Consider the following 14,154-nt stretch of genomic DNA (forward strand, 5'->3'; position numbering starts at 1 on the left):
GCCATAGGGTAACCTTGCTGAGCGAGCAGCGGTGAGACATCTGTTGCGTTGCTGCTAGGCTTGACGTCGTGACTGTAGCTGCTCTTGCCCTACCGATTGCAATCCTGTTTCTGCAGACATGTCGAGCTGCGACTTTGGGAGGGATCTATATATGTAAAAAGCCGAGGCCAGCTCTGACAAGGCCGCCAAGTCCTCTGGCACGGATACTGAATCAATCCTCGGTGCACATGTGCTACATACGCACACGAATAGCGAGCCACTGATTGGGCTGATTTCTTACTCTGTTCTTTGGGCACGGCCAATCATAGACCGACTTCGCATAATCTCTACTGTTTACATTGGCCCGTAGAGCTACAGCCACGTGCTCGTGACCTCTGGGGCCGCCGAGACAGAGGAGTTTCCTCTTGTTCATATAAAATAGACCCATAGTATAATCATTTCTTCTATATCCGATTGTAAACCTCTGCCTTTATCGATATAATTACCTTTTTGCTCCCTTGTTCTCCAGCTCGGTTTATGTTGTCGCTGTTATCGTTGTCTGAGGTTTCCGATTGTAGGTACCCATCAATGGGTATCATTTCCGAAGCCGACTGCCGGGCGCGGGTTTCCTTCAGTTTTCCAGAACACACAAAAAGGATGGCGAATGCCGGCGCTGCGAATGTATCCAAGCCTGTGCAGCACCGATCCATTTAACCATGTGCGCTACATACATTAGAATGTGCGGCCCGGCCCATCGCTCGTCCACTCAGACGGGCTTGACCGCTACACTGGGGTTTCCACTCACATGGTTATGGAGTATGGTGCGTGCCAACTAGTGGGATAGCCGAGAGAGCATATGTACTAAGCAGACGCTGCATTTTTTTTTTCCCTCTCGAATTGGACCCCATCTCCCCTCTCTCTTGCTCGCGTGTCTTCGTCATTGGAGGCGGACGTCCTCGCTGCATTGTCCAAAACAAGCTGCCACTGCCGCTGTGTCGGACCCCTTTGCCGCTCGTGATCTGAATATTTAGCCACTCCTATATGACGGACAAGGTGTCTGCGAACGGGACACTAGTTAGAGGTTGAGCGATTTCTCAGAAGGGGTGGTTTTTCCTTTTTTAGAAAAAATCGTGTGATTTTTCAGGTCTACGTGTCGAACGAGAGGCTATCACGTCTTTGCCGTAGGATGAAATGGCCAAGGTCCTCGAAGCATTGATCAATCATCAATTTAGAGACTCGCACGCTATCGAAGGAAGGATCAGAACCCTCGACCAAGAACCAATGTAGAAGGGAAGCGATAGAGAGAGGAGAGAGATACAGAGGAACGAGTTCCCCGAACACAATCTTACGAAACCCACTGGCTGATTCGATAATGTTGTGCCTTTTTTTTTTTTTTTTTTTTTCCCTTAATCTGTTCTTCGCACTTTTACTTCCTGCTCACTCGTCTCTCCTCACTTCTTTATTTTGGTACTCTCTTTCTCTCACACAATCTCTTTCTTGCTCTCTCACCGGTCCTTTCTTTCTCTCCCTCTTTTTGGATCGAATCATTCCCCCTTGCCCGATCCCTTACTCGAATACTCAAACACTAACAGAACGGGTCCCGCTGGTTACCGACAGTGCGACCCAGATCCCGATCATTTTTGCCACCTTTTGCGAGATCCGGCGTCATGTAGTCGAGTTCTGACGAGTCCAGTGCTGCTGCTGCATGCTATAGATTGCGCTCGCTGCCTCGGCCATATCCCTTTGCGCCTTCTCGATCGTTGCATTTCGATTGCCCTCCCGCTGCCATCGATGGATATCACCCTCGAGCTTGGTGTATTTTCGCTGCTTCTTTTCGATATCTTTGCAGAGTTTGCAAATATCTGGTTCATTGTTGGTTTGGTATATGAGCTTGAGACCGCATGTCTCCCCGGTCCGGTATTCTTTTGTACATTGCTCTCGAAAGTGGCCCCATCGCCAAAATCCGCATTGCCAACGAGTCTGGTCGAAGTAACACATTGATTCCTGAAAGGAGTTTGAACTGCACGAGTCGATGTATTAGTATGTTTCTGGCAAGTTGTGGTAGCTCGGGTGGCGCATTGCAATAACATACAGACGGTTGACGACCTTGCGCCCAGCGAGGCCCCTGACAGAGACGAGTCGGTGGTGTCCAATAGCTCTCTGACGTTTTGATCCAAGGAGGAAGAGCAATTTTCCTCGCGGTAAGCGTAAGAGAGATACAGTATCAACGTCAGATAGTACAATGAGTGCTCGACAAATAGTTCGAATCCAGTAAGAGTTGGAGCCGCGAAAAGTCTTATATACGCTTTGGGACTGTATTCCCCGATATGTTGGTGCGATTCCGAGTTGATATCCTCACGGACAGATAGAACTCTACATGCGTTGGCAAATGTTTCTCTACACTGCCGTTCCCATAGTTTCTACCCGACTCTTCCATAGTGCCCTCAAGGATTGGTGGAGCATCCACGCATCATGCCTCCTGAGTTGGGTTGCATAGCAAAGTGCTTGCAGAATCCCGCCCAACATCAAGTTCGGACGATGTATTGATGCCACGTCGGCAGAGGGGAAACTTGAACATCAACTGCTCGACCGTCCCCCACCTGTTGCTACTCCCTCAGTACATGGACTCACACAATTGAGCATCTTTGCAGCAGGTAGCCCCATGGCCCCCCTGCTCCTGATGCAAACTTCCCATTGGCTTGTCGCTCATGTTCGACCGACAGTGTTCCTGTACGTAACCTGCACATCCAAATTTGACCTGGAGACCCCTACGCCCGCGTGCTGCCGTCTGCACGCAGCTTTGATCGTTCCGCGTCTGCGGCCAAGGGACGAGGCCTGGTGCCATCTCCATATGTAGTCCCACAGCCCAGCAGCCAATGCCCGGAGGTGGCTAGTGGCGGTTGTCAACCCTACTGCTATTTCTACTGTCATTCATCAGGCACCACAACTTGTCGTAGGTCTGGCATGAAGAATAAATCACGGGGTCTGGCGTTGAGACTTTGTTGCACTACATGAACCTGCATTGCCTCTACTTCCTACTTAGTCAACCCCCCGCATACGCTACTATCTGCAAGTCAGGGACCAGTCTTTGGCTGGGGATCACGCCTCTTAAACACCTCCTAAGACACCATTTGTCCATGAAGAACTATATGGCATTCGACAAGGTAGGCCGGTGCCATGCCTTTTCCAAGCCAGCCAAATACATACAATAAAAGCCCCTACCGTATTTATGCACCAGGTAAAGCCTTGCTTGGAGACAAAACGTGCAACACTTTGAGACAGACTTGATGACATGGCTTGGCTGCGCAACCAAGTTGTTGACTTACCCTTTAACAACAACTACTCTAATACATATAATCAGATATACGTATATACGTATAATACACATGGTGACTAGAGAACTATTGTGCGTTGAGCCAGGGTTATGTGCCATCGCAGAAAGACAACAGGCGACAGAGCTGCCTGACTGGAACGAAACAAACTGGGCCAGCCACGGTCTCTGGCTCAATCTGGGCAAGAGGTAAACGAGGAATTGGAGTGATACCGCAGTACATCGCAGGCATATCCACGCCCGGAAAGTCAATCTGGGTGGAATGAATCTCGGCTAGAAGGGATAGGAAGGCCAAGGATCTTCACTGGGGGGTACTTTGTTGTAACAACGTGGCGAAGGCCCCTTGGGTCCCGGCCAGGCCCACTGCCACGCTCTGATGCCGAGAGTTGTGAGAATTTTGATTTCAAGAAGCCGATCTGATGTACTCATCCTTGGTGGCTCGATTTCGTCATTCTAATGTACGTTATAGACTCGGCTATGTATCCCCTTCGCTGTTATCGATGAACTGCCATACCGCCGAACGGGCACCTAGGGCTGTTCTTTGTTTTGTTTTTCTTCCAAAACATAGCCTAGTTCATGATCAAGAGAAAGACTTCCTTCTATTTGTTGACATGTATGAAAGACTGGTAAGTTAAGGGAAAGGAAAACTCCAAGCAAATATGGCAGATCCCTGTATCAAAGGTCTATTTTATTCGGCCCAACACACTTGAAGTCCTGATTATGATATAAGAAAAGTTAGAGCCTCCGCGAAACCACTGCGTCATGCCGTGATATTCTTGGTCCCTAAATCGCCTATGCAACTGGCGGCTTTGTGCATTTACAATGCTTTAGTGGTCGGATGGACCTGACATCCTAGGCTAGCAACCTCCTATTGAACTTTCGGAACAGTCTTGTTTTGGGCAGGTAGGGCTGAGCATCGCCCTTCCTTTTTTTTTTTTTTTCTTGATCTTCTCCCATTTCCTCTATCTGAAGCCCAGATTATGATTATATCTCAGCATTTTCCCAGTCAAGACATGAAGAAAATGCTGTTATGGTCGAAAGAAATGAGAAAGCCAGTATTCCCAGTAGTATCGTACTGGCTCTGTTGAGCAGGACATTGTGCACATCGCAACAGTCTAGACAAGACCGCCGTCTGCGCAAGCACTTGACGAGAATCGCATTGTATGACTCTTTATTTAAATGCAGACGCACAATTGCAGTGTTGCTGGCGACCGGATCATCCCGTACATTTCTATAATAATTACTCGCAACAGGAAAACTGCAACCCAATTTTCTCGTGATGATGCATTTCATGTTCAACAACTCGTGCATCTCTCCATGCAGTACCATGGGGTAGTAGCTCCTTTCCACTCATAACCTCATCATACTAGTTGCATGGATAGAGAGCACAACAGTCTGGCATTTACTCCCGACCCACACAAGCCAGGTTGTCATGTGTCACGACAAATTTTGCCGGTCCAGTAATTGGTTTGCTTCAGGATTTTGTATTTACGGCTCAATTTCCTTTACCTACACATTTTGTATGTGTGCTGTTGAATTTCCATAGCCGCTGGAATGCAGTATCGAGACAAACATTCGGCTGGCCATCACAAATCGCAGTCGAGCCTCACTTGTGAGGACATTGCTATTGAGACAGGTGTTTTCTCGGGCAAGTCTGTACCTGTCTCATCTAGAGCCTCTCAAGGCATCCATTGACAACTTCATTGGCCACCCATCATGAAAACGTAGACGCGGCTAGAGCGGGACGTGCCTGTAGGCAGGCTGTGGCCCTGTAAGCGACCATCACAGCAACCATGGCACCCTTGGTACGTTGCTTTCGTGGGAACTATGCGCCGGACGACAACAACCGTTATCCTGAAAGATGTTGATCCCTCAGGTTTTAGAGATATCATTGGCAAATCGTATCTTTCACTGACCTTTGGCTTCCTGTCAAACACTGAGCCCCCATGCGGGCCCCCCATCTTCAAAGCTTGACATCATTCGTCATAGCAGACTTTGGCAAGGCTTGTGTCGAGTCGGAAATGCAGAAGCAGGACTCCGCTCCCACCTTGCAGGCTTTGCAGCTTTCCTCCAAGTATGTGACCTAAAGAAGTAGATACATCTTGGCCCATCCTTCCAGGGTCCTATGAACTGTCAAGCTGGCATGCCGCATCCACACCCGCTGCCATCGCCATTGTGATTGGGACGGGGACCGACCGGAAGGCTTATTATAATCTAGCTGCCACGACACTGATGTCAATCAGCCCTTGCTCCACACCGAATACTGTGCAGTATTGGAGTGAGGAGTACCTAGCCGTGCTCACCACTTATCAGTGAGCCACATGCCGGGCATGGTATTATTCCCCATTGCAAGACACTATGCAGGACCATCATCCACTCCAACCGACCCAACGACTATGAATATCTTTGTACTTGAGCCGCAGGGCCATCAGGACTCGATTGGAGCCCAATTTCTTGCCGAGAGCTGGTGTTCATTAGGCCTCGATGCAAACGGGCAATCAAGATGGGAGTAGTGCTGCAATTGCTTGACCTGTTACGACGACCTTATCAGGCCCAAGGCGGCCGGCCGGGGGACCCGGCTTGCAGTGCACAATAGACAGGGAGACTTCTAATGCAATACATACATTAATCTGCGGCTTTGAGCCGCGAATAGACGAACGCAGCGCGGGATACATACTCATTCTGCTGCTGCTACTGCCGCTTCTACTTCTGCTTCTGCCGCCGCCGCCGCCGCCGCCTACCTGTCAGGTACATGTAACCACTGCACAGAAACGAGTATTGACAGGTCACAATTTGGCACCTTGGACGACAACAACAGTCCCACGGCAAGGCTGAGGAAATGGACTCTTTCTTTGGCAAATAAAACGACAGCCTGGTTAGTTAGCGTGACGAGCCAGGATCCAAGGCCAGAACAGGGTCCCTTGATTGATATCTTCATCAGACAGCTGGTAGAGCTCCGAGTTGGCTGAACCCACAGAAAGTGAACCATATACAGACCCGGACGGATGCGCTAACCATGCCTGGTTAGCTTTTCTGTACTCATCATACTACCTGACCTCTCAGAGTCAGGTCAGATGTCTCAATCATACCAGCATATCCACGTCTAGAGTGGTACCAGTATAGGACAATGGGTACTTACCTGGACTTGGTACTGTATGCCAATATTCAAGGAACTTCCTGAAGCAGACAGAAAGAATCCCAGAACACCCGCAATCGTTTTTTGAATAAGCGGGGGAAATTCTTATAAAAATTATAATTGACGTGGCCGGCATTCCATAGGCTTAGGCGATGGCAAGTCAATAGACCATTGCATGGTCACACTTTCGAGACGCGACTCGTCACAGGATTTTCCGCCTTTGATCTCTCCCAGCCTGAGCTACTTGTCAGACCGCGAGGTTACCTGGTATTCATATATGGGTAAGAGAATATCTTGTTCGGGATTTTTCTCGTAGTTTACAATTTACAATGACGACAATTTAGTGCACGCGTAGGAATTGCAGGCATTCCATACAAATTGATAGCACTACGCGATTTCCGATCATTCACTGTTTTCTCTGATTATTTCTTGTTTTTTTTTTCCTTTCTTTCTTGTCGCCGCCGCCGTCGTCATCATCATCATCATCACGCGAGCATGGCATGGCATACTCTGTACTCAACAAGCGGTCGTCACAGAAGGGCAAATGAGCCGTGATCCCTTAAGAGGTTAGGTACATTCAGTAGTTCAATTCGTCAGCATGTTTATGCCCCGCGAATTACGTGCAGTCGAAAAGTAGGCAGATTACTAGGTAGGTAGGTAGGTAGGTAGGTATTTTAGTACGTACATTTCAATGTTGCTGTGCTGCTTTTGCAAGGTACTTATAAGCAACCAATTCTCAAAACCAACGAGATACAGACGCGCATCCCTGTCACGTCTTGTCACGCACTGTCGGTCTCAAGTTTCAACCATGACCACCATTCCCTCCTCGGTCCCTGGTTTCCCTTCTGCCCCGTGCTCAGCTTCAATCTATACATCTGACCTATTTATTAGTAGACGGCCATAGTTTCAAATCACACGCGACTCCTTTCCATCGTCGCAGATTTTCGCCTTTATTTGCTGGAATTGACAAAGCTGACACCACTTACCAGTTGTTGCCTGGGCCTGCCAAATTTCTGGAGCGCGACCCCGTCACATCTGAACTTGGATGTGCTAGGAGACAACACTCCCGGCGCGCTTTACTTGCTCAAGCAGTCGGATCCTACATCAAGGCACTCAGACCCTAGTTCAAGGCCGCTCGCCCGCTCGCCTTATTCAGATGTGATTGAGCAAACCTCATCATTACCAACCTCGCGCCATGATCAGAGGGGAGGGGAAGCTGCAGTACCCCACGACGGTCTATTGGAGCCTGACCGCCTGAACGACCTTTTATTTTGTATCTTTTTGTTTATTTCTCTTGAACTCTCTCCCACGAGGCAACACATCATCTCTCTGAACCAGCTGGCAGTTTCGGAGCTACTTCCGAGCGTGTACATCACATCCACCGGAACATCTCAATTGCACTTACCCTTGCGACAACGAGATCTACCTCGAGCTACTCGTTTCCGAAATCGTAGGGAATCATCCCGTGCTACAGACAGGAAAAACGCTAAACTGGGAACACCCGGCAGTACAAAAACATATTCGTGTTGTCCCTTGAAGGCTCTGTATTGTGGGCTCCATCCCCGCCGTGGTACCTTGCCTTGCCTTGCCTGTGCCGTTACTAGCTTTGACATATCACCAATACCACCTTAGCATCTAAATATGCCACAAGCTATGGTAGGCACTTTGCCGGCCGTAGAGGCGCTGTCATATCGAGACGGGGATCCGGACCAGGATCAGCATGACCATAAACAGGCATTGCCCGGACAGAGTCTCAGCCTGACCTCGGTGATGCCAACGGGTTCTATCACGTCCCAAGTATTGCAAGTAACGTCATTACCTACCTCTAGCTCTCCTTGTCCTGCCCGTCTCCCATCTGGATCATCAACTTCGACATTGCAGGGCTTTGACCCATATACACGTCACGGGAAGGAGATGCCGGCTGGGCCGGTCAGCGCCCAATGCCTTCCCGTAGCCAGATCTCCTTCGCCTCCACCAGAGTACCAAGACGGAAACAACGATGTGAGGCGTGGAAGCTCTGCAGACGTGAACGGATCCAACTCCACTGACATTCACCTGAGAGAGAACGGAACCATATCGGTCGACGGGACTACCTGGAGAGCTTTCCCATCTACCGCACAACTTACCGATGAGACTCTTCGTGGCTTCACACCGCTAGCTACGCCCGCCGGCTTGCATCTGGACAGACGAGAATGGGAACCAGTAACAGACGTGACCCATGCAGCAATGGTACAACGAGTAATACGCCCCGTAAGAGTGAATCAATGGTGTGGCGGGACTTACACTACAGTGCCAAACTTGGATCGTTTGCCAAACGAGATACTCATGCACATTTTCAGTTGTCTTGATGTATCCGATTTGTTGACCACATCGAGGGTATGTTGGCTCTTTACTCTTCCTCTCGTGATGTATCATCTAACGACAAACCATTCTCCTGCATCCGCTGCAATGCATATTTTGATCCATACGCCATATCCTTTCCTACTTTACGTCTTTTGTGCTTTATTCCGTATCATTGTTGCCAGATACTTCGTCCCAACCTGTCTCTAACCCTTTGAATTCATGATTTATGGTGTATCTGGCCTGAGAAGGTGTTATTCCTGCACACATGGCTTGTAAAGCCGGACACCACCATTGACTCCATCCCATCCACATCATTGTGTTGCTGACCTTCATCCCAGATCAATCATCACCTTCGCAGTATTTCTCTGCTTCCAATCCTCCACCACCATCGGCTTGAACGTGCTCGCTTTTCTCTCCCTGCTCTGCTGGCGTCGCCGTCGCGACCATCACTGTCGGAGCTCATTGCGAGGCACATCTTCTTGACCCATACAACCCAGGTTTCGCGCAAGTTGGCTCGCAGTCTGGTTGCCATTCGGTTGTCCCGCCGGCTTCCTTTGCGGCCTTCAGCTGAGGCTCTTGTACAGCGAGGCGTCTTACCTGGCGAATGCGTAGAGGGTCTTGTAGCTCCTGGACTCGTGGCTACAAAACGTGCAGTAGAAAGAGAGAGGCTAAAAGACGGCCTACGAAGCTGGGTGGGTGCAGTATGGAGAGGCAAAGTATGGGAGAGAGGCGACCTGGTGAGGCGATGGGAGGAGAGCAGGGGAGTCGGACGAGTATGGAAATTGCGACAGTATTGGGAACGTGTCGCAAAGAACAGCAATACTGGATGCAGCGTTGCTTGAATTTGCGGAAGTGAGGAGTTTGTGTTTACAAGGCGCTAGGAGTCCCATTTCATCAGTCTTTCTGTTGACATGTTGACATTTCTGTTTCCGAGGACATATGTTGGAGTATAGTATTACTTTTTTCTTGTATTGAAATCTTGACAGGGGCTCGGAAGAGTGTCGACCGCATACAAAGTGGTCGTGTCACTACTTGAAATATCTACCCATGTATTACGAATGATGGTACAGAAAGTGATTGCAGATTTTATATACGCCGGAGCATGCATGTACCAGTGAATCGGTGCAGTGCCAGACAATTCTAGTGAATGCCTCAAAGACCATCTATGCTCATCCAATCTACGCAAGAGCTTCACTCTAGAAACCCGAAACGATATCAAAATAAACAAGTCGTAACCAACGCCGCGCTGAATGCATAGGTGCGAACAGCACCAAAGACCCCTTTGTGTAAAACCTACCTATTCTGAAGCCGTCCAGTCCATTAAATCATGGTCCCCGGCGCCACAGGTGCAAGTCTTGAATCCATGCAATGCCAAACATGATGTGTGATCGGTTTTTGTAATGCTCTTGGGGGTGGAGATGCCGGCGTCATGGCCACGCTATGCACCACGGAAGCGGAAGCCATCATCCCAGTCCTCGTCGTCATCCTCGTCCTCGTCACTTTCCATATCCACCGCATTCGTAGAACTCGCATTCTCCTTGCCCAGTGCTTCCTTGACAGTCTTTTCAATCGTGCTATCCATGGCGGTACTCCCCAGGTTTGCAACAGTGCCTTTTCGCAACTCCTCACGACGTTCTTTCAGCTTGCGGACGCGGGATTCGAGTTGCGCCATCTCGGCAAACTCGTCCTCGAGTGCGCGAGTCGCGTCCTCCTTTTCATCTGCTATCTCAGTGTCGAGTAAGTGTTTCCTTCGCTCATTCTCCTCCTCTTGCGATTTGGCAGCCACCTCTCCAGCGGTTAGAGCCGGAGCGGAAATGACAGCATCGGCATAGTCGGGTGAAGCAACCTCGGCTTCAAAGGCTGCCCACTCTGCTTCGTCGATAGCACCACTCGTGGGAGCCCCCGTAGTAGCGGCAATCGTAGAGACAGGCAAGCTTTCTGTCGAAATTGGCAGATGGCTGATATTTGGCGCGCCAGCATGTTCTGGCCCGAGGCCGATCAACGGCGAGCGACCCAAGGGCGGCATGTTAGGTGTCGATGTTTGCGAGCCTTCGCCTATTTGTGGCGTGGCGGGGCGGGAGGGAATCGAGATCTCAAAGCCTTGTGCTGGTGTAGTCGAGGTCCGTCTGTTTAGCCCAGGAGGTGTTCCTGACTTTTCCTTGTCACCGTTTGTGGTAGAAGCAGTCATGTTCCTCTTCTTGGGCTGTGGATTATCCAGACTATCCCCATAATTGACATCCATTTCCTCGACATCGTCGTGCTTCCTCTTGCTCGTAGACTCTATGGAAGGTGCAGGAATTGCTACCGATTCGGCTTCCTTCTGTTCATGGTTTGAGCTGCGTAGGTGGTTGTCCCAACCCGCTTCGGACCTGACAACTTCGCGACATAGCTTGCAAAGCAGCTTGCCGGCGTCGCTGTAAGCTGCGTGGGGGTGCTCAATGCGGTTCGCAGCCCGGTGAGCTCTCAGCAAGGAGCGAGCATCGGACATGGTGGTGGCGCGCAACTTGGGAAAATGGGCAGGTTGTCATGCACATGAAGGTACGAGGCAGCCAGATACGAACTCAATGACCAATGGCCCATACGATGATAGCAGAGAATAGGAAATGCCGGGTTTGTCGTCTTTGGGGGGGTGGGATGTTTATGGTGTTGCCTATCGTTGACGATCCATGGACGATGGAAGCAAAGCTGGATGAACCTGGGATTTCAGGGATGGTGAGCCAAAAGCCGTGCATGTGGGCTGTTGCGTACCATAGACCATTGTTTGATTGGCGCGCAACGTTGGAGCTTCAGACTACAGGCAGGTAGGTAGGCAGGTAGGTAATGTAGGCAGGTATCTACCAACTCACCAATTGACCTTTGCCTACCTACTAGGTACATAGTAGGTAGTGAGCTTCGAGAGGGCAAGATTGAATCTACTAAATACGTGTTGATATGATGTTTGTTTGGATTGAAATACTCACCCAAGCAGCTGTATCTTAATTTCAGGGGCGCGGCCCTTACGGGGTGCATGCACACGACCATGGATGCGCTGCAGGTAATACTGTCTGGTTGGTACCTGATTGTTCTAAGCCCCGCCATTCTTTACATTAAGGTGTGTAGTACCTACTTTCAGCAGTGCAGGAGCTCAAGCTTCCAGGATTCAAGCTTCGAATGTTTGTAGCGACTTACTCTCTGCGTACACACATTCCGCCAATGCTTTGCGAGATCCAAGATCACGCATTAATCCAACGCCGCCCACTCCTCTTTCGCTACTAGATCTTTCTTTGATCTGACTTTGTTTCCCTGCACTTTAAAGTCTTGCGCTCGGACTAGTGATGCGCAATCAGCCCGTCAGATAGCATTTTCTTGCCTTGACGGACTGCGGCTCACCCGAAACGTTGAAAGTCCACACGCCGCCTTCAAGAAGTGAACCAACTCGTCAACTCCTCGATTACAATATACACACCGCTCCCAGAACATCAATCATCCTTGCGCCATGGCCGACGACGGCGAGTCGAAAAACGCCATCACGAGCACATTCCCCGCCCCTCCGCCCTTTTGGAAAGATTTCACTCCCGACAATGTTGCCAGAATCACCGACCTACGCCAGGAGCAAGTTGAGCGAGAGGGCATCGCAGATCCCAGTACCGTCCGCCTCTCTGGCCTGCCCGACAATCTGAGAAACTTACAACCACCGTCCGAGCCAGCTAGTGGCGCCTGGCGTGTATTTGGCCAGAATTATGCACTTCAAGAGGAGCTACCGAGTCTCGACAATGGCACTGGCATTCGAAAACTTTTCCCAGAACCTGAGGAGAGAGACCAGGACGGCAAACATTTCGACCGGGCGACCATACTGAAGCGTCTGGCCAAGAGTCTACTGCTTAACTTCCTGGAACTCACCGGTATCCTGTCCAGCAATCCAGGAGCGGTATGTTGTCCATGCCTATGATCCGTACTCTGTCGAATCATGTCATTCTAACCCGTTGTTAGGCTGAAGATAAGATTACAGATATTCGCGATCTTTTTCTCAACTTCCATCACCTAATCAATGAATACCGGCCTCATCAAGCGCGAGAGTCTTTAATCTCCATGATGCAAGCCCAGCTTGACCGGACCCGCGCCGAAACCAATGCAATTCGCGACGTCAAGGAGAAGGTTGAGCGAATGCTTGAAGGTCTCGGGAGCCTCAAAATGGAGGATACGTCAAGTGGGGCAGGAGAGGCGAAGCACATCATTGGGAATCATGATTTGATGCTAGACAGTGTCCTGGATGTCGAACTTGCCTGAGAGCCTGGCAGACGAAAGGGCCATTTCCAAACCCGTGTCACGGGTCTTTGGATTTTACACAGCGGGTTAAGCATGGAGCTTGATGGTAGACAGAGGCCTCAGGACAGCAATGTCTTGAAGCAAGGCACAACCGTGCAGTCTTGGCTGGCGAGCCTGGCAGAGAGCCTTTGAGTGTGTTTTCTTACTTTTGTGCAGCCGGCGTTTGGACGTTAGGGAAGGACCGCCTATTATGATACCCCAGAGAGCTTCGGCGGAGCAAGAATCTAATCCATAACATGTTTTGGTCATTACATTACGCATCAAGTACACTAGTAGGATCTTGACAGGGTCGCGGATTGACGATTTTCCCCCAAAGGCCCAAAGGGCCCTTCTGAAACTGGAGAAACTACTTTGATGATTTATACATGACCGAGAGAGCCGTCACAATGGTACGGGATTGGTACAAAATAGACATCAAGAAAAATCAAATTAGAGCAATATTCCGAAGTTCGTACATGCACTCCCGGTTGAACACTCAAGCTGTGTGTTTGCTATTTGGGATGCATTCACCATTGCGTTACGATGGCAACATGGCCTCTTGCATAAGAGATCGAGAATGCCCCCCTCGAACTCTGCTGTACCCGGAAAATCACAGCGCGTTGTCAAAACATCGTCCATCATGGTATGTATTTGCAATTGCAAAAAGCCATGCCTCCCCGGTGCGGAACCTTAGATTCTCAACACCAATCCCGAGCTTGATGCTTCCAGGCAAATTTGACAGTGCTTGATGCAAGGGTGGAATGAGTGTGGCTGCATCAAGGACGAATTGGTTTTGTTGGATGCCGTTATGTTTCATCATTGTTGTAGCCTCACGGTTGTGTACATGCAGTTCATACAAGCACGATGCCGTATGCTTGCACAGGAGGTATCACAGGTGTTTCCGTGGCTGTAATACCATTGATAGACAAATGTGAAGACCAGATATCTCTCACGGAGAAGGTATCGAACAGCCCACTTTTAGAGAATTTGGTTTTTGGTCATTTCAAGATTATTAAACAGTGATTATTCTTGTTGTTGCCAGTCCTTATTCCCTTGTGACTGCAGCAATGGCTAGAAAATT

General features: G+C 49.7%; 3 protein-coding genes across 3 annotated transcripts; 2 read left to right on the forward strand and 1 right to left on the reverse strand.

The window, feature by feature from the left end:
• Positions 1 to 9,393: 9,393 nt before the first annotated feature.
• Positions 9,394 to 9,645, forward strand: PFICI_15275 (uncharacterized protein; the record flags this gene model as incomplete). Its single annotated transcript, XM_007843856.1, has 1 exon — positions 9,394 to 9,645. The coding sequence occupies one exon, from the start codon at positions 9,394 to 9,396 to the stop codon at positions 9,643 to 9,645; it is 252 nt and encodes an 83-aa protein (XP_007842047.1).
• Positions 9,646 to 10,227: 582 nt separating this feature from the next.
• PFICI_15276 (uncharacterized protein) lies at positions 10,228 to 11,277 on the reverse strand (the record flags this gene model as incomplete). The annotated part of the gene is made up of 1 exon (XM_007843857.1): positions 10,228 to 11,277. One exon carries the CDS (start codon positions 11,275 to 11,277, stop codon positions 10,228 to 10,230), a length of 1,050 nt encoding a protein of 349 aa, XP_007842048.1.
• Positions 11,278 to 12,264: 987 nt separating this feature from the next.
• On the forward strand, positions 12,265 to 13,055 carry PFICI_15277 (uncharacterized protein; the record flags this gene model as incomplete). The annotated part of the gene is made up of 2 exons (XM_007843858.1): positions 12,265 to 12,696; positions 12,759 to 13,055. 2 exons carry the CDS (start codon positions 12,265 to 12,267, stop codon positions 13,053 to 13,055), a joined length of 729 nt encoding a protein of 242 aa, XP_007842049.1.
• Between the last annotated feature and the right edge of the window lie 1,099 nt (positions 13,056 to 14,154).

This window comes from Pestalotiopsis fici, assembly GCF_000516985.1.
Source record: "Pestalotiopsis fici W106-1 unplaced genomic scaffold PFICI_Scf_16, whole genome shotgun sequence".
NCBI classification, from domain to species: Eukaryota; Fungi; Ascomycota; class Sordariomycetes; order Amphisphaeriales; family Sporocadaceae; genus Pestalotiopsis; species Pestalotiopsis fici.